General features: G+C 60.2%; 2 protein-coding genes across 2 annotated transcripts in view; one reads left to right on the top strand and one right to left on the bottom strand.

Annotated features, from left to right (window-relative positions):
- EXOC3 (exocyst complex component 3) overlaps positions 1 to 9,763 on the top strand; it is a 28,092-nt gene extending 18,329 nt beyond the window's left edge. The window contains exons 8-13 of the mRNA XM_012774151.2: positions 1,512 to 1,622; positions 1,706 to 1,853; positions 3,467 to 3,589; positions 5,821 to 5,982; positions 6,500 to 6,627; positions 7,202 to 9,763. Coding sequence (XP_012629605.1) covers positions 1,512 to 1,622; positions 1,706 to 1,853; positions 3,467 to 3,589; positions 5,821 to 5,982; positions 6,500 to 6,627; positions 7,202 to 7,373 — 844 coding nt within the window. The 3' untranslated portion in view covers positions 7,374 to 9,763. The remainder of the gene's footprint in view (positions 1 to 1,511; positions 1,623 to 1,705; positions 1,854 to 3,466; positions 3,590 to 5,820; positions 5,983 to 6,499; positions 6,628 to 7,201) is intronic.
- Positions 9,764 to 13,730: 3,967 nt separating this feature from the next.
- The window catches only part of SLC9A3 (solute carrier family 9 member A3), a 35,572-nt gene continuing 25,823 nt past the window's right edge, over positions 13,731 to 23,479 (bottom strand). Inside the window, exons 6-16 of the mRNA XM_076007915.1 lie at positions 22,949 to 23,169; positions 22,212 to 22,414; positions 21,778 to 21,867; positions 21,510 to 21,580; positions 20,265 to 20,394; positions 18,398 to 18,513; positions 16,690 to 16,819; positions 16,352 to 16,528; positions 16,110 to 16,182; positions 15,661 to 15,771; positions 13,731 to 15,252 (exon numbers count right to left, since the gene is read on the bottom strand). Coding sequence (XP_075864030.1) covers positions 14,999 to 15,252; positions 15,661 to 15,771; positions 16,110 to 16,182; positions 16,352 to 16,528; positions 16,690 to 16,819; positions 18,398 to 18,513; positions 20,265 to 20,394; positions 21,510 to 21,580; positions 21,778 to 21,867; positions 22,212 to 22,414; positions 22,949 to 23,169 — 1,576 coding nt within the window. The 3' untranslated portion in view covers positions 13,731 to 14,998. The remainder of the gene's footprint in view (positions 15,253 to 15,660; positions 15,772 to 16,109; positions 16,183 to 16,351; positions 16,529 to 16,689; positions 16,820 to 18,397; positions 18,514 to 20,264; positions 20,395 to 21,509; positions 21,581 to 21,777; positions 21,868 to 22,211; positions 22,415 to 22,948; positions 23,170 to 23,479) is intronic.

Below are 23,479 nucleotides of genomic sequence, written 5' to 3'. Positions count from 1 at the left end.
AGCGTGCCCTTGCGCTGCATCTGGCAGTAGATGTGGCTTCCGTCTGTCCTGTCCTGGTGGCTCAGGTACCAACGTTCGAGCCCTTTGCTCAGAGTCCCCCGCCATCCATCCATCCACAGGGTTCATGGCCTGAGTCCCTCGTCCCTGTGGTCCCCAACTCCCAGTCCATGGCCTGTTGGGAACTGGGCCACATATTACCACCTGCTGCACCCATCCCACCCCCACCCATCCGTGGAAAATTGTCTTCCATGGAACTTAGGAATGGGCCTCACAGCAGGAGGCAAGTGGCAGGTGCATGAGCGAAGCTTCCTCTGTGTTACAGCCGCTTCCATGGCTCGCATCACCACCTGAGCTCGGCCCCCAACCCCACCCCGTCCGTGGAGATATTGTCTTTCATGGAACTGGGCCCTGGTGCCAAAAAGACTGGGGGCTGCTGCTCTATCCCATCCCCGGAGGGGTCTCGGCCCGAGTTGGTCATTGATGGGGTGGGGTCTACTGTGGAGGGAGCTGCCCTGACCTCCCTCAGCCATCTGCCGCCCTGAGCCACACTTTGGACAGAAAGGCAAAATAATAATGCCTAACGCATTCCCTTGATGCCGAACCTTGTTCGCTCCTTTCTTAACATCTCTTAAAAATATTTATAGACCATTCATGGTAGTATTCTACTCCCATGTATGTTTGAGAATCTCTGTAATACATTTAAAAACAAAGTATGTAGCCATACTAATTGTTTGTTTTCTTGATATTTCAACTGTCTTCTTGATAATTTTTAATTGGGTTTCTTCTGGGAAATTTTCTGAAAAGGACATTTTGCTGATATTCTTAATACTATTATATGAGTTTCTTGGTAAGTTGTGTATCAGATAAAATAAGATAATCATTTTCCAATACTTACAATTAAATGTTTCACAATATTGTTACAGTTACTAAATGGAACACTAAACCATATTGTGAAGGCTGATCTGGAATTATTTTTTAATGATCCATGTAGATGATCAATTATTCTGTCCTTCTGTTAGTGTGGATCACCTGAAGATTCATTTTTTTTTTTTTTTTTTTTTTTTTGAGACAGAGTCTCGCTTTTGTTGCCCAGGCTAGAGTGAGTGCCATGGCGTCAGCCTAGCTCACAGCAACCTCAAACTCCTGGGCTCGAGTGATCCTTCTGCCTCAGCCTCCCGGGTAGCTGGGACTACAGGCATGCGCCACCATGCCCGGCTAATTTTTTTTTTTTTTTTATATATATCAGTTGGCCAATTAATTTCTTTCTATTTATAGTAGAGACAGGGTCTCGCTCTTGCTCAGGCTGGTTTTGAACTCCTGACCTTGAGCAATCCGCCCGCCTCGGCCTCCCAAGAGCTAGGATTACAGGCGTGAGCCACAGCGCCCGGCCCTGAAGATTCATTTTTAAAAGCGTATCTGGTCAAAAGTTCAGTTTCTGTCTCGGGCGTAATGGCGCTTGAGTCGCTCTGGCTGCCCTCGGACGCCGTTCTGACGTGCACCTGTGCCCGCAGGTACAAGGAGGAGGCGCAGCTGTACCGGGAGGAGCACCTGCGGGACCGGCAGCGCCCGCACTGCTACGTGCAGTACATGATCGCCATCGTCAACAACTGCCAGACCTTCAAGTGAGCCAGACCAGGCTGCTGCAGCGGGGCGGGGAGAGTGGGGTTCTCCGGCTCCTCACTGAACCTGACATGTTTCCTTGCAGGGAATCTATAGTCAGTCTGAAAAGGAAGTATTTGAAGAATGAAGAGGAGGGCGTGTCTCTGAGCCAGCCGCACATGGACGGGGTCCTGGACGCCATCGCCAAGGAGGGCTGCGGCGGGCTGCTCGAGGAGGTCTTCCTGGACCTGGAGGTGGGCTGGCCCTCGCCTGCATTTCTGGGCTGTGAAACACGGCTCTACACTGCCCCTGGGGACACATGGAAACTGCCCCGTGCGGACACTGTGTTGTGCGCTGAGCCGTGCACTGCGCTCGTGGCAAAGCAGGGCAGAGGACCTCTGTGTCCCGTGACGTGGCACAGGGTCCTTCTCATGCACACTCAGCAGAGACTCTGAGTAAACGCTGAGGACAGCAGACTACCTAGCATATTACAAAATAGAAGAAAGTATGGAGACGCCTGTCACGAAGCCAGACTGAGCACACACAGCCACAGTCACGTCACATAGACCAGTTTCACCTTTGAATAAAGATGCAAAACACACACACGAAAGTCATTCACAGAATGATTTCAGCACCTTATCAAAGGCATAACACACCTTCAACAAGTAGGGTTATTTCAGAAGTACACAGGTGGTTTAGCATTATTTAGCTGTTTGGCAGAATTGGGACGTGTTTAAGAAATAAACCGTGAGCATGTCGTGGTCCCACTGAAGACCCAGCGTGGTTGGTAGACGTAGCTGCCGACCGTGGGCAGCGCCTGCTGGGTGAGAGGAGACGCAGTGAGAGCTTCCCTAGGGGAAGAGACACTTTAACTCTCAGCTGGTTTGTAGAAAAGAGGCAAATGCTTGCATTTGAAATTATCTCACAATGTAAAAAAAGACAGTATAATAGAAAAATAGACAAAGGACATGAATGACCATGGAAAAAGAAATACCAGTGTCCAAAACAAAATACCCAATATTACTGATCATCAAAGAAATGCAGATGAAGACTGAATACTGGCCAGGCATGGTGGCTCCCAGCAATCTGGGAGGCTAAGGCAGGAGGATCACTTGAGCTCAGGAGTTCGAGACCAGCCTGAGCAAGAGTGAGACCCCATCTCTACTAAAAATTAGCTGGGTATGGTAGGTGGCACTGTAGTCCAGCCACTCGGGAGGCTGAGGCAGGAGGATCACTTGAGCCCATGAGTTGGAGGCTGCAGTTAGCTATGATGACGCCACTACACTCCAGCCTGGGTGACAAGTGAGACCGTGTGTCAAAAACAAAAGACTGAATATTATTATATTTATTACCTAGCAGGATGGCAACGATTAAAAACAGATACACACTCAGTTGAGGGCATGAGAAAAAGGATGTGTTTTTGTATTTTGTGCATAACTGAATCAGCACGGTTTGGGGAGGGCAGTTTGGAAACGGTTATCGTAGTTTTAATTTGCATATTTTTTGACTTAAGGAATTTTATTTTAAGGAATTTCACCTGCTGAAATATACAAATTCATTGTTGCATTACTTATAATTGCAAAATGTGAAAAAATTTGTGTCTATCAATGGAGAATTGGGTAAACATCCATGTAATACATACATGCAGACACCAAAGGCAGAAGATGTACACACATGGACATGTTTGTGTCTCAGCTGTCGGTGTGTGCAGCTGTGGCACATATGTGCCGACTGCGTAACAGAGGTTTTACCTGAGGCATCTTGCTGTCATAATCAGAAGGTCGGGGGACATAGCAGAGACCCGTCCTCCCGTGGGTGTGACTATGGCTCGAGGTGGTGGTTTCTATGATCCATTTGTGCTTTTTAGCAACATCTGAACGAGCTGATGACAAAGAAGTGGCTGTTGGGGTCAAACGCCGTGGACATCATCTGTGTCACCGTGGAAGACTATTTCAACGATTTTGCCAAAATTAAGAAGCCGTATAAGAAGGTAAGGATGTGGGGCGCTGTCCACGGTTCACCTTCTAGCCAGGGCCCCTCGTGTCTTGTTGGAACCCAGTGTCCGGCGAGTTCTGTGAGTGAGGCTCTGCTGGTGGCGCAGCCCGAGGGGGGCTGTATCCGTTAAGGATACACGAGATAAAAAGGCGCCGTCCACAGGGAGTGACAGGCCCGACACCGTGTCCCCAGCACCAGAGAGGGAGGCGCATGGCGGCCCCGTTCTGGGCACGCGCCGTCCTCCTCCCGGGTCCTGGCCTCTCAGACACCCGCCTGTGTGCGCCTTGCAGTGGAGCCAGGTGTGGGGTGCTCCCAGATTTGGCGTATGCGCCATCACGCTGTCGTCTTCGTCTCACTTTTCTGCTTTACCCCCCAAGCAGCGGTGGCGAGCGTCTGCTTTCTCTGCTGTGCAGGATCCCACGGCCACGGGTCACTCTGTCCTGAGCGGGGCTGGGGTGGGTGGCAGTGGGTGTACCAGCACAGCTGCCCTTCTGAGTCTGCCGTCTGGATCTCTCTGTGGTTAACTGGCATCCCCGTGTTGATGAGTGGACACCTTTTACCTGGCTGGTCACTCGGATTCCTCTTTCTGAGGTGCCATCCAGGTCTTTTGCACGTTTTTGTACCAAGTTGTCTGTTACTTTTTCCATCTGTAGGAGTTTTTGTATGTTCTAGAAATGGGTTCTTAGTTACATGCTCTTCCCATCTGTGTGTTTCTGTCACGGTCCAAATCATGTCCCCCAGGTTCACATGTCAAAGTCTGACCCCCAGGACCTCAGAATGGGCTGCATCTGGAGACAGGTCTTCAATGAAGCGGTTGAGTTAACACAAGGTGTCAGGGTGGCCCCGACCAGTGTGGCTGGTGTCCTCCTAAGAAGAGGAGTTGAGGACACAGACAAGCACAGAGGGATAACTCTGAGGACTCAGGGAGGGGACGTGTCAACTGGCCCAGGAGGGGCCCCAGGAGCAGCCCTGCGACGTCTGGCCCGGCCTCAGTACTGTGGAGCTGCTGGCATGTGGTCACTGTGAGCCAGCCGGGCAGCCCGGTGCAGATTCTAACTCCTCACAGTTTCCTTTGAGGAACAATGTCCTTAATTTTAATGGCAAATTTATCATTGTTTAATGGTTAGGTTTCTTTTTTTTTCTTAAAAGTGGTTTTATAACCTAACTTTCAATGAAGTTCTTTTAACTATTAAGTTTACGTTTCAAGAATTCTAATTCCCACAAATTATAGGTGTTTATTTTTTTAAACTTATCTGGTCAATTCTGAATCTTTTTTTGCATGTTTTAGCACCTTTTGTTTCTTTAAATGTTTTGTAGGTAGCTGTCAGTTGGTGTGAGATAAGCCTGGGTCCTGAGCTGGGCCGGGTGCTGGTCCCAGGTGGGGCCTGTTGGGTTTTGGCTGTGCTGGTGGCTGCTCTCTTGTGCTTCTGCGACCTTCGGCTGTGGATTGTATGGGCAGTGGAATCTCTGAGACCCTTATGGCCCAGGAGAGGGCACTTCCGTTCTGCAGAACGTTGGCTCTCTGGGTCGGAGGCTCCTGGGCGCAGCTGCCGCTTGCTTGGGGCCGGTGCATCTTGTGCATCTTGCTGGGCGTGGCAGCCGAGCCCTGAGGCCCAGTGGCAGTTTTGTACCCGGTGAGTCTTCACGGTCGCTCACACTCACAAGCCTCCCACGGGGTGCAGACCCCGCACAGATGCCCGGTGGAGTGGACGCAGCCCCCAGGGGCCTGCTGCCACCAGCCAGTGTCGGCTGTCGTTGTCTTCCGTCGTCCTGGGGAGCCTCTCCAGCAAGCCCACGTGCCCACCTTGGCTTCTGTCCTTCCCTCACCCTGGTGCCCCAGGGCCTCCCTTCCCTGCCACGTCCTCCCTCCCGTCTGAAACTCACCCGCTGTCTGACCCTGGGCTCCTCTTTCCTGTGAAGCTGCCATCACGGTTGTCAGGTGCGTGGTCGTTAGCTAAGCTGCGCTCAGCAGCAGGTACTGCTGCCGGCTGCGGATGCAGCGCTGACGCGTGTGCCTCACGTGGGTCGATTCCGTCGCGTCGCGTCAGGCCAGGGAGGCCGGAGCTGGTCTGGCCCGGGGTTCCCTGTCGAGCCCACGCTCTGCCCTCAGGTGAGACGCTCAGAGACAGGCTGAGGGAGTGGTGTGAGCCCAGCCTGGGTTTCAGTGGGACACGCGTGTCTGCCGGCGTGGCAGTGCCCCGCAGCAGATTGCTGTCTCTCCCGCAGAGGATGACGGCTGAGGCACACCGGCGCGTGGTGGTGGAGTACCTGCGGGCCGTCATGCAGAAGCGCATTTCCTTCCGGAGCCCCGAGGAACGCAAGGAGGGTGCCGAGAAGATGGTCAGGGAGGCAGAGCAGCTCCGCTTCCTATTCCGGAAGCTGGCTTCGGTGAGCGTCTCCGGCGTGGTGTGAAAGCCGTGAGTGATTGGCAGCTGCGTCGTGGAATTCTCCCATCATGGTTCCTCTGTGCAGCTGCCGGAGCGCAGAGAGTGTGGTCCTGCGGCTGCCTTTTCAGTCTCCACCCCAGAACGGTTCAGGCCAGTTGATCAGGGCTGCTCACGTCAGGAGCCACGTAACGCAGGAACCCCTGCTGTCATCAGGTGGAGCGCTGGCGTCCAGAGCCTGCCGACTCGGTGGCTGGGACAGTGACCAGGGCGGGCGCACTTCTGTGGTGGCTCCCAGATGCCGTGGCAGCCCGTGGCCTCGTGGCGCACTTTGTTCTGAGGTGCTGGGCGCACTCTCTGGCATGCTCCACAGCCGCCCCTGGCATGGCCCACCTCACCTTCTGCACAAACCTGAAGTGTCTGCATGAAAGAGGAGGGTGCCTGGCCAGGGAAGGGTCTGAAGGTGCCGGAACCCTCCTGTGGGGCCGAGGGCTGCTCCTCACACGCCTGCTGTTTTCCAGGGGTTTGGAGAAGACGCGGACGGTCACTGCGACACCATCGTGGCCGTCGCAGAAGTGATCAAGCTGACGGACCCTTCCCTGCTCTACCTGGAAGTCTCGACTCTGGTCAGCAAGTACCCAGACATCAGGTAACAATGGACGAGCCTCTCCCGTCAGATTTCCCAGGTGCGGCGGCCCTCCGCACTGTCGTTGGGAAGGCAGAGAGGTCATAGGTCTGGAGGTCAGCTGTGCGCACGGAGGGTTTGGGCAGGAACACGGCACAGACGGGCCTGCGTGGAGGGCCCGGGGAGCAGGATGCCTTCTATGCCCACATACATGGCCGACACTGTGGTGTGTGTGGGCGCAGGTGACCGGTGTGTCCTGGCCGTGGGGTGTGGGTGTGAGCCATGGGTGTGGGTGTGAGCCATGGGTGCCCACAGCCTGGCCGTGGGCGTGGTGGGTGTGAGCCGTGGGTGCCCACAGTCTGGGCGTGGGTGTGAGCCATGGGTGCCCACAGCCTGGTCCTGGGCGTGGGTGTGAGCCCTGGGTGCCCACGGCGTGGGCGTGGGTGTGAGCCGTGGGTGCCCACAGCCTGGGCATGGGTGTGAGCCGTGGGTGCCCACAGCGTGGGCGTGGGCGTGGGTGTGAGCCGTGGGTGCCCACAGCCTGGGCGTGGGCGTGGGTGTGAGCCGAGGGTGCAGGCTCACTCTCCCCTCCCCCCAGAGAGGACCACATCGGCGCGCTGCTGGCCATGCGCGGGGACGCCAGCCGGGACATGAAGCAGACCATCATCGAGACCCTGGAGCAGGGCGCGACCCAGACGAGTCCCAGCTATGTGCCGCTCTTCAGGGACATTGCCGTGCCCAGTCTGAACGTGGCCAAGCTGCTCAAGTAGGCGTCTGCCCAGCCCCAGGGGGTGGGGTCCCGGTTCCTCGCGCCCGTCTCTCTGGCACCGAAACCTGTTGTCTGAGGTGCGTGGAGTGATATCCTGGTGGCCGCAGTGCCAGAGGCTCCCGCGTGTTTGTGTGAGGCCCTGCGTGGGCCGGATTCTGCTGCAAACCCCGTGGCGGTCGTGGAGGGAGGGACGCATCCCGCCTGTGCGGACACCCTGACCTCTGCTGAAATTAAAGTCTCATCCTCCCCAGAGAGACGAGTGCGAGGTGGTTTCTCTTCTGCAGTCCAGGTTTTCTGACTGGCGATGATCTAGCAGTGCCAGAAGCTGCTTGTAGGTCGTCAGCTATGGAACTAAAACTGTCCCTCAGCCTTCGGAGAAGGCCCTGTCCTTGCTGTCCTGGCTTCACTCGTCCTGCCCGGCTGGCCCTGGGCTCCCTCCTCGCCCCTGACAGGCGGGAAACTCACCGGCAGCACACATGTCCCTGCGCCTCAGGCCTCCGGCACTGAGCAGTGCCGGCCGGGCCGTCTGCCTGGTGGACCAGCCCCAGCATGAGTGTAAATCCTGGTAAAAGCATGTATGAAAGTGAATGTTTATTTGGAACACGTTTCAAGATCTGTGAGTCATGCTCATGCTTGACACAGAATTCGTTAAATACTTTCCTGCAACTCGGCCATCTCTCTGCAGAATCTCCCTTCCATCGTAGCATCGTTTTGCACTTTAATCTTCCGTTTCATAGAAAGCTACTCGTGAGAATCATGCCCAGAATGGGCAGCACCCACGTGTCCTGTGGCCCCTGCTCATGCTTGTCTCCTGGCAGCCCCAGGGCACCAGCGCTGACCTCTCCTCTTGCCCCGGCTCTCCCATGTGCACGGGTGGGTCGTCCCCCCTCTCGGGGCCCCGGGCCTCACTAGATCAGAGGGAAGGGCAGGAGGGCTGTCGGTGGGCCCGCCTGCACCCTTCAGGGCCACCTGTGTAGACCTGTGCTTCGTTTTCTCTCGAGACATTTTCAAAATTGCAAGGTTGACATTTAGCTTTTATTTTATCCTCACAGGATGTGAAAAATATAGAGATAGAACTTTTTCTTGGAAGAATCAAAACCTAGAATGTTTTCCTGGTTGGGGACATGGTAGTTTAAGCCTGAATCCAATTACAGCCAAGAGCTGGAGGAAGAAAAAAGCCCTACGTTGCCGTTCTGCGGTGCAGGGGCGCAGCCACCACCAACACAGGGCGCTGTGGGGACCCATGTGGGGGCCTTCTCCGCCTGGGCGTGCTTGGGTGGCTCAGTTCCGCTGACGTTCAGCGTCCGTCTCACGCCAGACAGGACATGGGAGCTCCATGGCCTCTCCCAGCAGACTGGATTGCAAGAAGGGGCCAGATTACTAAGAGTTTGGGGGAATCATCTGCGGGGACTTGTAGACAACCACGCTGTCCCTCTCCTGCCAAAAAATCCAAACTAACAAAACCACCTACCCAGGAACAAGCCCCACAGCCACACTGGCCCTGGGGTCTGTCTCTGTAGAAAGACCAGTGTGTGCTCCTTTTTATCATTGTCGTTCGAGAGCTGGCTGACCCTCAAATCAGGACTGCCTGGGCAGGAGAGGGGTGCAGGGCCACAGAATCTGGGGAAAAGCAAATCAAGTTTGGTGAAACTGTTGGAAAAGAAGGCATCGGGCTTGGTTCCGCCTCTCCACTGGAGGTGGGGGCAGTTCCTTGCAGTGAGATCTGCCGTTCAGGGGCCGCCCTGGCTCCCAGAACTAGAGGTGGGGAGCGCTGAGGGCGCAGGCTGAGGCTGACGTGAGCAGGGAGACAGGGACGAGGTGGAGAACTAGATCTGGAGAAGTGTGGGAGACAGAAGACTCCACCATCAGCGGACTCAGGTCCAGGGATTGCACCTGCTGGGCGAGAGAGAGGGGCAGCAGGGAGCAGTAAGGGACAGAAGTCAGGTCAGGTCTGAAGCTTCAGAAATCGAGGGATCCAGAGCGCTGTGCGTTTGTGGCAGAAGAGTGGAAGCCCAGTGCTGTGTCAGAGCAGGAACAGGCTTTTGCCCCAGAATCCGTGGAGGAGCCTGGACCAGGTCCCGTGGGAGGCGTGTGGTGGGTGTAGATGCCCGCTCTGCAGTGACTGGGGCCCGTTCCTTGTAGGGCCCCTCTGAGCAAACAGGTGGGAAGGTGCAGCCCCCCTCAGAAATGCCTGAATAGAGTTAAGTAAATAAAAATTAGGTAACAGTTCTTATAAGTGTTATTGGCTAAGAAGAGATGTGGTCTTCCTAAAGATATCTAATGTGCTGTCTCTCAATGTACATATTAATCTGGTTCCCCACTTAACGATATTGCCTTGAATATGTCTGGCATATAGTAAGTGCTCAATAAATACATATTGAATTAATAAAACCCACAGTGTTAACAATCACTAATTATTGCATCTCATAATAATGAAAACACATTATTCTCCCACTAAGTCTCCCTCCAAGTTCCTTCTGGGTGAATGTCCAGAGTGACGATTCAAATAGTGACAGTTCACCCAGGTGGCACGTGTTGTCCTCACAGGGGTTTTTGCTGGTTGTCTCAGGGACCACAGGCCCCGTGTCACTGGCCGCACCCCCTTAGGGACGTCCGTGGGTCAGTGGGTGGCAGGATGTGGTCGGGACGTGCTGGAAGTGTGGGGTTCATCTCCAAGCCACTCAGTAGAGGACGCCTGCGTCAGGTCCTGGGCAGGCCACGTCCAGGGAGGGCAGCGGGCGCCCAGACCACAGGCAGGACTGCGGTGGGGCACACACCGGCCTCGGGCTCCACCTCCGGGAGGTGGTCAGCCAGGAGCACGTCTTTCAAGTGAGGACAGCTCCTGCACTCTGCATTTGATTCAGTGGGGTCCCAGAAAGTGAGGAAAGGGCCCAGGGTTCTGTTTGTGTGACAGACAGGACTGAGGAGCACTTGCCCGTCTGTTGCTGTTCATGGCCCACCCGGCCACCCTGACCTGGTCCTGCTGTGCCACCATGCCTGTCGACTGCAGTCTAAGCTGCTGTCATGAGTGCACCCCAAAACATGGAGCCCCAATGCTTGGGGGTTTCTGTCCAGGGAAAGCTCTGTGCAATGCCCCATCCATGCTGGTGTTCCGCCCACTCCCTCCTATCCAGGCCACCCCTTTGGGCCCCTCAGCTTCTGTGCAGGCCTGGCTGGGCCTCTACCCTCCCTGGGGCCTCCCTGCCCCGTTGTCTGCCTCTGTCCGGGAGGGCTCGCTCCTAGTGCCCTGGCTGTGCCGGTTCCCAGGCGCTGCCCCACTGTGTGTCCAGCAGGGTCCTCACCCGGCTGGGAAAGATGGTGTGTCGCACACACACACTTGTGCGCACGTTGACGCCTGAGCAGGGCAGTGTCTGCCGCCCGGAGACCCCTGGGCACGACCTCTCGTGTGCAGACAAACTTTGTACCCAGAATGCCTCAAAACGTTTTAATAGAATCGATCAAGCAGTCGTTGCGGGTTCTGGTGACGAGGCTCCCTGTTTGGGCACTGCCAGCGGCACGGCAGGAGGGGCATCTTAAGGCACATGATTTTGTGATCAGAATCACACAGCACATGATTAGGATTACAGTCACAAAATTAACACACAGTTTCACACTCATAACTTAAAGTACATTACTAGTTTTGATGGAATCCTTTAAATTTCCTTTCACAACAGAAGATCAATAATACACGGTATATTGAACACTGTAACAAAATTATTTTCAAGAAAACACAGAAGTGAGAAATGGTGATTTCCTAAATTTGTGCACTTTATAGTCTGCCACAAAATGGGCCAGAGTTCAATATTAAATATTCTTTCCTAATAAAAATGTTTACAAGTTTTCTTAAGGAAGTACATTCACAAGACTTTGTTTACATTCAGTTTATAATAGTGATGAGAACGGCGAGAATTCTCAGGTATGAAATGTGTCCGCAGTGCTTAGGTTCGGACGCTGTCCCCTGCAGCGTGAAACGTGGGCTCTGGGGCTCGGGCCCCCTTCTCTGGATCTCCGGTTCTGTCGCGCCTGTGCCTGGCTGTGCAGGTCTCATGCACTCGGGGACCCTGCCCGCCAGCACCGGCGACCAGCCGGGCGAGGCGCCCACAGTGCCACGGCGCTCACTGCCTCGCTCCCTGCTGACTTCGGTGCCTCTGGGCGTCAGGTGCAGAGGGACTGGAACTGCCCGAGAGGTTTTCTGGACTCAGGTTCTGGCTCTGCAGCCGGAAATCGGATCCAGGGCCCAGTGGTCCAAGTGAGGGGTCAGCCAGCTGGAGACACCAGCCACTGTGCTGTGGCTGCTGGACAGAGCTGTCTGTGCTGCAGCCAGTCACGGGCAGGAAGCCGGAAGGCCGTGGCCTCGGTCCCTGCAGCAGTGCCGATGGGCCTGCCTGGGCCTCTTGCAGCACCCACCGGTGCCTGGCAGGACCCGGCCTGCTGGGAGAGGCCTGATCGTGGGGCCGCAGCTCAGCACGGAGCTGGCCCAGGGGGTGGGGTGGGGTTGCCGACTGGGCAGGGCTGTGTCTCGCAGACAGTGTTCCATCTTGTGCTCACAGTGGTTAAAGTGGTTGCAAAGCGTGGAGAATGACTACTGAAAACCAAGAGCCACTGCCTGGCTGTGGAACGGGAGGGGCAGAGGGATCCCAGGCGGGGACAACTCCGAGGCAGGCGCCAGAGAGGTGGTTGTGTTGGTGAGTAAACCCAGAGTGCCTGTTTTCACTTGTTCTTCTCGACAGTACAGCTACGAACAGGAAACAGTACGCCTTTCCCTTCCATGTGCAATATCAAAGCAACACAAACTGCGAATAACTTCTCTTTACCTGTGACTGCTTTGAGAACATAAACTGCCAAAACTGGATCCTAAGACAAGAATAGTTTCGTTTTCCTGAGCAAGAGCTGTGAGTCTGGCCTGTGTTAGGAAAGACTCTAGGAGTGTCATCAGCCCGCTGTCCTCAAACAGAACTCTAAGCACAGGCAGGTTGGAAGTGACCCATAGGTTGACCCTTCAGGACTGTGTCTGAGGAGCGGACGGTGGCAGAGGAGCTAGACTCAGCCCTGCACCCCAGAACAGCCTCACAGTGGTCTCACTCCAGAGGACGGACGCCCTGTCCAAGGCTTGTCCCTGAGACCTGGCATGGGTAGGAGGGGTCCAGGGCCCACAACAGGCCCAAAGTCTCAGCCAAGTCCTCCCTGGGGGGCGGTGAGCCCCTCCTGCCCGCTGGGCTCTCTCCTGCTGTGGTTAAGGGGCCTGAAGGATTGGCTGACTTGTAAGGACCCGCCACCCACCGAGTTCCCCACCCCTCCAGGCCACCTCTGGCCCAGCCTGGGCCATCTGGGGCGACGTCAGTGGCAGGTGGCGTAGCTCAGGACAGAGACCTTGTCTTTGGGGATGGGGTAGTGACCGGTGCCCAGGGGCCAGCACCCCAGACTTGGGCACATGCAGGGCCTGACTTGGGGTGAAAAACAAGTGCTGGACTCTAGAGTTTAAACACAAAAATGACAGGCAAACAAAAGCTTCCTGCGGCTTTACCTACAGTCCCTGCAGTGACAGGTAGTTCACGGAACTGGCAAGTGGACATGAAGACACCACGCAGGCCTGGACGCTGGGCCTGCCGATTGTGCAGAGGGATCAGGACCCTGAGTTCTAGTGGCCCAGGATGTGCAAGAACCAGGCTAGCCCTTGACATTCCTGGAGGGAGCTTTGGAGAAAGTGGAACCGTTGGCTGGTGTCCCGTTAGGCAAGTCTCACTCCGTGTGGGTCTCGGTTTCCCCGGCAGTGATGAAGAACGGACGCAAGGGGCACCGAGCAGGCGCCGGGGCCCTGGGACCCTCGCTGCTGTCCTGAGTCCGGGCGCTAACGCGGCAACACCCAGTGCGGCTCGGTTCCAAATGGGGACAGGCGGACCCGAGGGGGAGCACCTGCCCAACCTCCGAAGCCCGGGAGGCTGGGCCGCAGCCCCTGCAGGCCTCACGCCAGAGCAGACGGGCCCCGGGACGGCGCCGAGGTGCGGAGGAGCGGGAGGAGTAGGGGGCGCGGGAGGATCCCCGGGGGCGGGGGCGAGGCGGGAGGCCCCGGGGCGGGACCGGGTCACAGCGGCGTCTCCTCCTGCTCCAGCGCGTGCGGCGGCGCGTGGCACGAGGCCGGCAGCGACGCGAGCTTGAGCAGCGCAGGGCGGCGGCGCGCGCGGGGCCGCTGGAACGAGCGCCGGCTGTGCACGCGGCGCGCCGCCGCCGACCGCGCGTGCGCACTCGGCAGCCCCCGGCGCTCAGGCCCCTCCCCGGGCTCGCCGGGGGTCTGCGCGGGCGGGGCTGGGCTCGGGGCGCGCGGCCGCGGGAGGCGCGCGGGCAGCGGGGGCTTCTCGGCGGCGTTGGGCGGCCCGTGGCGCGGGGACGCGCGTCCGGTCAGCGGCGTGTCGGAGCCGGTGTCACCTGCAGACGATGGGGTGTCAGCCACGCGGCCAGCGCTGGCCGTCCCCGGCCTTGTGCAAACCGCGGGGACGCGCCTTTCTCCCCCAGCCGGCGGCTCCCGGGGTCCCCTGCCCTTCCCGCCACCGCGGGCCCGTCCACTGGGGTGCGCGAGTCGTGGGGTGACGGCAGCCCGAGGCACTGCATGTCCCCAGTGGTCACGTCGGTGGCCGCTCGAGCCCCGGGACAGATTCGACCCAGGCGCACGGCACCCTGCTCTGGGGACCCCAGGACTCAGGTGGTGCCCAGGCGAGAAGGGAAAGACCAGAGTCCAGAGCAGAAGCGGGGACAGGCAGAGCAGAAGTGGGGACAGGCAGAGCAGCAGCAGAAGCAGCCAGCAAAGGCCAGCCGGCTGTCGCTGCCCACAGCCAGGCGGCAGTGGGACCACCGAAGCACCTCTGCTTCCACCACACCATCCCTGCCAGACTTGCATAAAGGCCCTACCAGCAGTAAAGGGTGGGGTACAGGTGTCCCCCAGAGAGAAAAACCTGTTCCTGCTGGGCCCCACTCACGCCTCACCCTCAGCCCTACTCCCACAGGCCCCCCAGGTCTCCAAAGGAAACCTGAAATGACCCACACCTGCTCCAGGTGGGCAGAGCCCTCCTCCCTGCAGAATGAGGGACAGCACAGGCCCTCCCGCCTCTGTCCCCTCCCTCCCTCTTCTGGGCCTCAGCAGGTAGAGAGGCGGCAGACTAGGTCAGCTGGCCAGGGCCCTGCTGTGTGGCCAACCCTGGCTGCCCTGTCCCTGCAGAACCCTCAGCTTCTTCCCTGGACTGATTTTTGCCACCTGAACTCTTCCAGGGTCCCGAGGCCTTTGGGGGAAAAAAGACACCACCACTCCCCCACCCCCCCACACCCCCGGGGCCCGGCCAGCCAGCCTTGTTCTCAGTTCCCTGTGAGCTCAGGAGTCAGCTTCATGTGTGACCACACAGGTCCAGCGTAGTTTGAGACCAGACTGACACTCTAAGTGCAAATCCTCAGAAGACAACCTGCTAAAGTAAGTCAAATGCCCGACAGCCCCGTGTCCCTGTGTCTGGGCTGCGAAGCGTGTCCTGCAGCCGACAGGCTCTAGAAGGAGGAAGAGCAGCTGCTGGAGAGAGAGTGAAAGTTCAGTCCAGGCAGAGGAGGCCTGCAGGAAAGGAGCTGAGAGAGAGCAGGGTTAGGCCATTACATGAGCGTGGAGTCGGGGGGCGCCGAGGGGGGCTGCTCCTCTGCACTGTCGGGCAGCAGGAAGGAATCCACCGACTTGTTGCTCAGGCGGAAGGGCGACAGGCGGCGGAAGTTGTCGGGGGAGTGGGGAATCTGCAGGCGGGCCCTCTGGGAGGGCACCACCGTCTCCCCGGGAGACAGCCACGGGGGCACCCTGGCCAGGACACTCGGGTCCAGGTCCTCGTCCGGAGAAAACACAGGGTTGTCAATTCCTAGGAGAAAGGGCAGCGGCTGGTCAGCCCCCCGGGAGCAGCCTGCGCGGTGGCAGAAGGGGACGCCACTGCGGGCTCGGATACCGGCTGGTCCTGCGGCCGTCACCTGCAAGTTCACCTGCGAGGTTACCTGGAAGGTTAGGGTCACAAGCCGTTCGGGTTGCAGGCCCTTCATCCCAGCCTTCCCTCTGCTCGTGGCCCCACACCCCGCAGGCGGCACAGGAAACACCCCTCCTCAGGGCAGAGTCCCTGCCACCGCCAGGACGCCCGGACGGCCTCTCCCTGGGATGGGTCCTCCAATGGGCCGCAGGCACCGCGGTGGGCAGGGCACAGCCTCTCCAGGACCCCATGTCCCCGCCCGTGACCGAGCTGCCCCCACAACCTCCACCCATGATATTGCGCTCCCACCTGCGGGGGAGTCCGAGGCCGTGTCCTTGGTGACGTTCGCCAGGAACTCGATGCCCCCACTGGTCTCCTCAGCATCCTCGGGGGCTTCCTCGGGGTCCGAAAGTTCAAATTCTAATGGGGGGGGCGACACGAGGGAGCCGGGCTAGGGTGAGGGTGAGCTGGTCCGACACCCTGAGCTGGCTCAGTGTGCCCTAGGGCCTGTCACATGGCCACCGTGCCAGCAGCACCCAGAGGCTCCGTGGAGGCAGTGCCCGGGGCGGCAGGGACCACGGGGCCGGCAGGGAGGCCTGAGGAGGGGCCCTCCCTGGGGTCCCTCCCCCAGTGGCTTAGTCACAGGTGGTGACGGGGACATGTGTGCAGCCAGCCCCAGGAGGGCCGGGTAGGACCTGCAGGGCGGGGTCCTGCGCACTGGGGGAGGGGCTCCCGTGTCCCGCAGGGCCGGCCTGTACCTTTCTCCTTAATGGTGAAGCTGTGCACAGAGCTCTCGGTGGGCAGCTTCCCGTTGGGAATGCTGCTGTTCCTCTGCGGAGCAAACACGGAGCTCACAGATGCGCCCGGACCATGGACCTCGCACCCCTCCCCGAGAGCTGGGCAGGGCCCGCGTCTCCCGCTCCAGACCCGCAGCCCCCCAGTGACTCCCCCGTGGGGTGGGCGGAGGGCCCGGGGTGGGGGTGGTGGCCGCGGCCCGCACCCGTTTCTGGGCGCGCTCCCTCTTGTACAGCTTGGCCGCCTTCTTGTTCTGGTTTATGCCCAGCTTGGCCGACTTGAAGGACTCCAGGCGCTTCCGCATGGTCCTGTGGAAGATCTCCTTGTCCTGCTTCTCGTCCTCGGTGGGAGTCAGCTCGTGCCGGCTGTAGAGATGTTTGTACTGGGGGACAGGGACAGGGATTGCCACAGCTGGGGATGCGGCAGGGCACCCCCGGGGGCGTGGGGCACCCCAACCTCACACCCTCCTGCTGCCAGAGCTGAGCACCGAGAAGAGGGGGAAGCACCGCCAGGGCTCTGTGCAGACCTCCAGCCCGGACCCACCTCCTGCCGCGGCTTGTACAGGTACTGCTGCAGCGTGTGGTGGGTGACCATGTCCTCTGTGTCCCGGATGCTGCGCCGCCGCTGCTCCAGGGACTGCATGTCCAGACACACCGCGCTGACGTTCTCCCTCCTGCGGGGAGCAGCGCTGAGCCCCAGGTAACTCGAGACACGGCCTCCTGCCCCAGCCTTCCTGCGGGTCTGCACCTGCCCAGGGCCGTGGCCCCAGGACACCTGGACACTAGGCACCAGGGCACTAAGAAAAATGGGCAGCTGGACACCTGGGCACTAGGGCACCTGGACACCAAGACAAATGGACACCTGGGCACTAGGGCACCCAGACACCAGGCCACCTGGGCACTGGGACACCTGGACACTAGGACAGATGGCACCTAGACACCAGAACACAGGACAAATGGACACCTGGGCACCAGGGCACCTGGACACAGGACAAATGGACACCTGGACACTAGGACAAATGGACACCTGGGCACTAGGGCACCTAGACACAGGACAAATGGACACCTGGACACTAGGACAAATGGACACCTGGGCACTAGGGCACCTAGACACAGGACAAATGGACACCTGGGCACTAGGACAAATGGATACCTGGGCACTAGGACAAATGGACACCTGGGCACTAGGGCACCTAGACACAGGACAAATGGACACCTGGACACTAGGACAAATGGACACCTGGGCACTAGGGCACCTAGACACAGGACAAATGGACACCTGGGCACTAGGGCACCTGGGCACTGGGACACCTGGACACTAGGACAGATAGGCACCTAGACACCAGGATACCTGAACACAGGACAAATGGACACCTGGGCACTAGGGCACCAGGATACCTGGACACAGGACAAATGGACACCTGGGCACTAGGATAAATGGACACCTGGACACCTAGACATCGGGACACCTGGACACTAGGACAGATGGGCACCTAGACACCAGGATACCTGAACACAGGACAAATGGACACCTGGGCACTAGGACAAATGGACACCTGGACACCTAGACATCAGGACACCTGGCACCAGGACAAATAGACACCTGGACACCTAGACATCAGGACACCTGGGCACTAAGACACTTGGACACCTGGACACCAGACAAATGGGCACCTAGACATCAGGACACCTGGATACTAGGACACCTGGACACCTAAAGACCTGGACACATGGGCACCAGGGCACTAGGACACCTGGCTGACTCCTCCTCTCCTCTGGGATTATTCCGACCCCAGAGTCCTTGAAGTTGTCCTGTTTAAGTTTGACCCCCCCATCCCTCCTCACCTGTTCGCTCCAGAGCCCTGGCTGTGAATTCCCGAGTGGCGCCCACCACCTCCCCCAGCATTTGCACACCTGTGCCGAGGGTGGATGTTCAACAATAACTGGCTGTGGCTGTGAGCCTGAGGCCAGCAGGGCAGCAGATGTGAAATGGCGGCCAGCCCAGGCCCCTCCCAGCCGGCAGACAGCTCAGGCCCCGGCCCCAGCCTGCTGCCGTCCTGCCCTCCCTATGTCTTGCGTCACTGCGACATGGACGTGATCGCTGCTGCGATCAGTGCACGCCTGGCCCCCTCCTGCACCCCCGAGGCACTCAGGCTAGGGCCCATCGCCCCCGTTATGACTCTCGGGTCCCCAGGGGCCTGGGGAGGTGACCGCCAGGTGCCCGAGGAAGGCCGCGCACCGCGGACACGTACAGCAGGTAGGAGACGGAGGCCTCCACGGTGGACGGGCGCGGCGTGCTGAAGTCCACATTGACCATGTTGTCGGTGCTCGGGGAGCGGATGAAGGCCAGGGACCCGCGGCGCTCGCCCTGCCGTAAGAGACAGCCCGGTCAGCGCCCGGGGCGGGGCCGCAGCTGCCTGCACAGGGTGGAGGGAGCTCTGGGGACAGCCCGGCCAGCCTCTCGGGATCCCGAACGGGCTGCGTGGGGAGCAGCAAAACCTCCTGCTGGGCGCTGGGGGTGTCTGGGGAGCTGCTGACGCCACGGAAGTAGGAAGGCAGCTCCTGGCTGCAGACCCCAGACCCCTGTCCTCGTTCCCCAGCCTCACCCGGGACCGAGGGACAGCAGAGTCCCCGTGGTGGGGGTTGTCCTCTGACCCTGCCTGTAGGACAGCAGGGCGTGAGGCTGGGGAGGAGCACAGGCCAGGGAGCCAGGGTGCCCGGGACAGACAGGGCAGGGAGGGGCCTCACTCTGGCCTCAAACTCCTGGGCTCAAACAATCCTCCTGCCTCGGCCTCCCAGGGTGCTGGGGTGACAGGCACGAGCCACCGTGCCCAGCCTGTGACCCCATCATCCTCTTCTCACTGATGCATGAGGGAAAACGCAAGGGCAGGGGGAGCTGCGGGTAGTAACCCACGGGGCTGTGCCCCCCCACCAGGCAGACACTAAGAGAAAGCAGGTAACCGATGGGACGGGCATCCAGGTGGTCTGATGCTGGGACACACCACCTCAGGCGTGACCTGAGCAGGCTGCGTGGACTCAGGCGCCTGCACACGAGGTGAGCCCAGGGTCATGGGCCGTGGGCAAAGCATGTTCAGCGTGGCTGGTGGTGCAGAGGGCAGGCTTCAGCCCTGCCCGGCACCCACATCACCCACGGGGGGGCCAAGGAGCGTCTCAGGAGGAAGCAGCAGGCAGAAGGGGACCACCCTGGGCCCCAGGTCTGGCCAGAGACTCCCAGCCCACCCCACTCCCACCCTCCACGCAGGCCCCGAGTCCACAAGGGGGGCCACAGCCACGGAAGGCTGAGATTTTTGCATCAGGCTTTCTTAACCCAGGTCAGGTCAGCGGTGAGGACAGCAATCCTTCTAGTAGCTTCCGTCCCGTGTGTGTCTCAGAGTGTGGCTGGGGGGTTTGTGGGTGGAGCGTGGGAAGTTGATGGTGTAGGACACCCCAAGACCCCGGCTCTGCCAGGAGGCCCCTTGTCACACACATGACCATACCGTGGGCTGCACGTCTGGGGAGAACCAGCCCCGGTGGGGCCGAGATCGTCCCTTCCCCCAGGGGAGCACAGACCCCGCTGGGCCTGGGGTTTGCAGCCGGGCAGGCCCTGCCCCTTGGGCAGGCGTTGCAGCCGCCTCCCAGGCCGTTGGGGCCAGGGCTCCCGGGGGGGGGGGAGCTGAGAACCACCCTGCACTGGGCAGCCTGGCCAGGGCAGCCTCTGGCGTTTGGGGGGAACCATGTGCCTGGAGAAGGCGGGCACCTTGGGGCAGCCTCGGGCCACAGCCTGTCCATGGGTGAGCACACCCCTGCTGCTTCCTGTCTGTGTGCACGCGTGTAGTATGTGTGCATTCACATGCATGCCTGTGTGCATGTTGGGGGCCTGGCGTCTGCTCTCAGCCTGCCAGCACAGCAGTGTCTGGAGAGGGTCCGAGGGACTCCGTGCCTCAGTCTCCCCGAGTGAGGGAGCCATGACGTGGCCTATTCCCAGGGCATTCCCGAGCCTCACGTGACCTGGGCAGGTCCCCAAGGACGGCAAGGTGCTCCCCGCCTGCCCTCCACCGCCCACAGCCCGGGCCACCGCGGGCCACGCGTGGCCAGCAGAGCCGGCGGCGGTCCCGGTACCTCGGCCACGTAGCTGATGGCGTCCTTCAGGTTCAGCTCGTGGAAGACGTTCAGGATCCGGTCCCGCGACTTCTGAGCCGACTGTCTCATGAGAACTTTGCTGAGGAACCTCCTGTCGAAGTTGGACCACCTGGGGACAGAGGGCACAGCGGGGCTCGCGGGCAGGCGGGGCCGGTGGTGGGCGCGGTCTCATACCCCGTGCGTCTTTCTGTTTGACGGCTGCTGCTGCTAGAACGCCCCTTTCTCATCTGCTGCCACGTTGTGAGCAGCTTCCAAGCGGTCACACGTCCTTGGAAGGCGGCATCAGGACAGGGAGGCGCCGGGGCGGGCCAGGGAGGGCAGGGCTGTGGCTGCACACGAGGAAAGGCCAGCCGGGGGCGGGCCAGGGAGGGCAGGGGCTGTGGCTGCACACGAGGAAAGGCCGGCGGGGGCAGGCAGCTCCCGCAGAGCTCTCAGCCATCGGGACAGCGGGCGGCCGAGTGTGGCCGTGTGGCTCTAACAGAGCTGGAACCTTCCCTGGCCGCTGCGGTCAAGGTGGCCTGGCCGGACTTAACGGGGAACTTGGAGGACCCGGGGCAGGGAGGTCCTGACTTCCCAGGGACGCATGGACCCACAGAGCCGAAGGTGGGCAAGGCCCCGTGGGCTCGTGGAATCCCACGGAGACACCACGTGTCCCTCCCGCCAACCTCGCCCAGCCCCTGACCACGGGCGCTCTGCGCAGTCAGCCAGGACACGAGGCTAGTCTAGGCCGGGCCTCCCGAGACCCAGCGGCCCCTCAGAGGCTCGGGGTTGGGGACCCCCGGGCACCTCGGAACAAGTCGCAGAACCCAGCAGGGCTCTGCTTCTCTGAGACCACGGCCGCCTCTTGGGCGCTTGGAGGAATTAGTTCACGGATGGGAACCAAGCATGAATTTTAGGTGCTTTAGTTACTACATTTCTTATAATTCTAAGCGTCCGATGTATTTTATAATAAAATATGAGTAGACAATTTCAGTTTCATAGACAAAATAATTTCACATTTTGACTAACACACCCTTCCTCTGTTATGATAAAATACGGGTAGACAATTTCAGTTTCATAGACAAAATAATTTCACATTTTGACTGATACTACACACCCTTCCTCTGCTCACCACACGGGGACCCTCTATCTCCCTATTTCCAACTCCCACATCTTAACAAATTGGAATTAACCCGCCCCCAGCACAGGGCGCACTCTGAGCTGGGAAGCCAGGCTGGCACGTACTTATCTCTGAGGTAGTTGTGCCCAATCTGCCCTGAAATGTCCTCGATGGCCGAGAGGATGTGGTCAAAGGCCTGGACAGAGAGGAGTCATTGTCACAGGGGGACCCCCAGTCCCTGGCCTCCCCCACTCCCCTGCCCCTCCCCTCCCCTCCCCTCTCCTCCCCATCCCCTGCCCCTCCCCCAATCCCTGCCCTCCTCCTCCCCTCCCCCAGCCCCTTCCCCCATCCCTCCCCTCCCCCCACCCCACCCCACCCCAGTCCCCACTATACCCGGCCATGCAGCTTCTCGTTGAGCTTGGGCTGCCGCTCCTCGCTCTTCTTCACCTTCAGCCACTGCACCAGGGGCTTGATGGTCAGGCCCTGGAAGACGGTCCTGCTGACGCCAGGCAGCCCCAGGCCCGCCCGAGCCCCAGCGTGAGTCGCCCCCAGGGACCACGACGCTGACACCCTCTCTGGGTCCCCGGCAACGTGCGGCCTGGCCGAGAGCAAAGGCAGTGTGGCCCCCGCCCTCCCCAAGAGCCGCCCCCGCCCCAGACGTGAGCCAGGCCGCAGGCGTCGGCCACGCCGGGGAGAGCGGTTCTAGGTCAGGCCGTGCTGCGTCCCCCCGGAGGGCACGTGCAAACCTACAAAGCGGCTCCCAGTTACTAAAATTACAAAACCCAATTAGGGTCTGGAGCCCAGAGACCTGCGCGGCCGCAGCGCACCTGCAGGATGACGGTGAAGAAGATGACGATGATGGTGGTGCTCACGAACAGGTTCTTCTCCTTGACCTTGTTCTGGTCCAGCAGCACGACGAGCGCGTAGGCCACGGCCCCGCGCAGGCCGCCGTAGGACAGGACCACCTGGTCTATGAGCTCCAGCTGCACCATGCGGTAGCGGTTCAGCACCCAGGTCTGGAGGACCACACCTGCGGGGCGGGGCGGAGCGCTCAGCCTGCCCTCCGCCATGCCCCTGGGCCACCCGCCCCGGGGCCCCTCCAGGCCGGAGTCTGGGTGGCCCAGCACATGGGGACGAATGGACAGCGGCACCCTGGCCACGGCGTCCGAGCCGCGTCCCTGGGAGCCACGCTCACCCCTGCAGCAGCCGCGAGCCCCTCACAGGCCCGGAGCTGCCCCCACTCGCGGGCGTTTCTGCCTGCCCCACGCGCCGTGCATGCAGGTCCCCGGGGGGACAGCTGGCTGGGACCTGGGGTCCTGCCGCATGCCCCCTCCTGCCCAGCTGACCCTGTTCTTGGGGGTCACATCCAGAGTGGGTCAGCGGAAGTAGGGGTGGATTCCCTCTGGCTTCCAGAACCTTCCGCCCCAGCCCACAGGTCGACACCATCTTGCCCCCTCCGCCCGTGGGCAGGGCCACTAGAAAGCCTGGACCCTCGCGGGGCCGCACGGGCTGGGCCGCGGGGTGGGGACCTGCTGACGGGCATGCCCGGCGCCACCCGCCTCACCGATGGCCCGGTACACGGAGATGAAGACCAGCGTCAGCAGGACGAAGGCCGTGTTCCACGTCCAGATGAGGGGGTCCACGGCCGAGATGCCCAGGAACATGAAGATGATGGTCTCGGCGCTGCTGGCCAGCAGCTTCATGGTGTAGCGCACGGTGGTGGCCGACTGCTCCGAGATGTTGGCCTTCACGTACTTCTGGCAGCAGATGCCGCAGAAGGTGATGCTGCGGGCGGCGCGGGGCCTCAGCGCGCGGCCCAGCCCTGCCGGCCCCAGGACCCCCCCCCACGGCCCCCGCTCCGCCCAGGCCGGTCCCCTCTGCGGCGCGGCCCGGCTGGTGCCCGGAGGAAGACGCCCCAGGCTGTGCTGCGCCAACATCCCGGAACTCCGGGCAGGCACGGGGGCGCCGCCGCCTCCTGGCCTCAGGGTGGGCTGTCGCCCGGCAGCGACGGCACAATGGGGGGTCTGGACCCCCCCCCACCGCCCCCATGTCACAGCCGCACGGCGGCTACGGCCAGCGCTGGGGAAGGCCGGGC

Source organism: Microcebus murinus, chromosome 11, assembly GCF_040939455.1.
Source record: "Microcebus murinus isolate Inina chromosome 11, M.murinus_Inina_mat1.0, whole genome shotgun sequence".
NCBI lineage: Eukaryota > Metazoa > Chordata > Mammalia > Primates > Cheirogaleidae > Microcebus > Microcebus murinus.
This window is presented reverse-complemented; position numbering and strand designations above follow the sequence as displayed.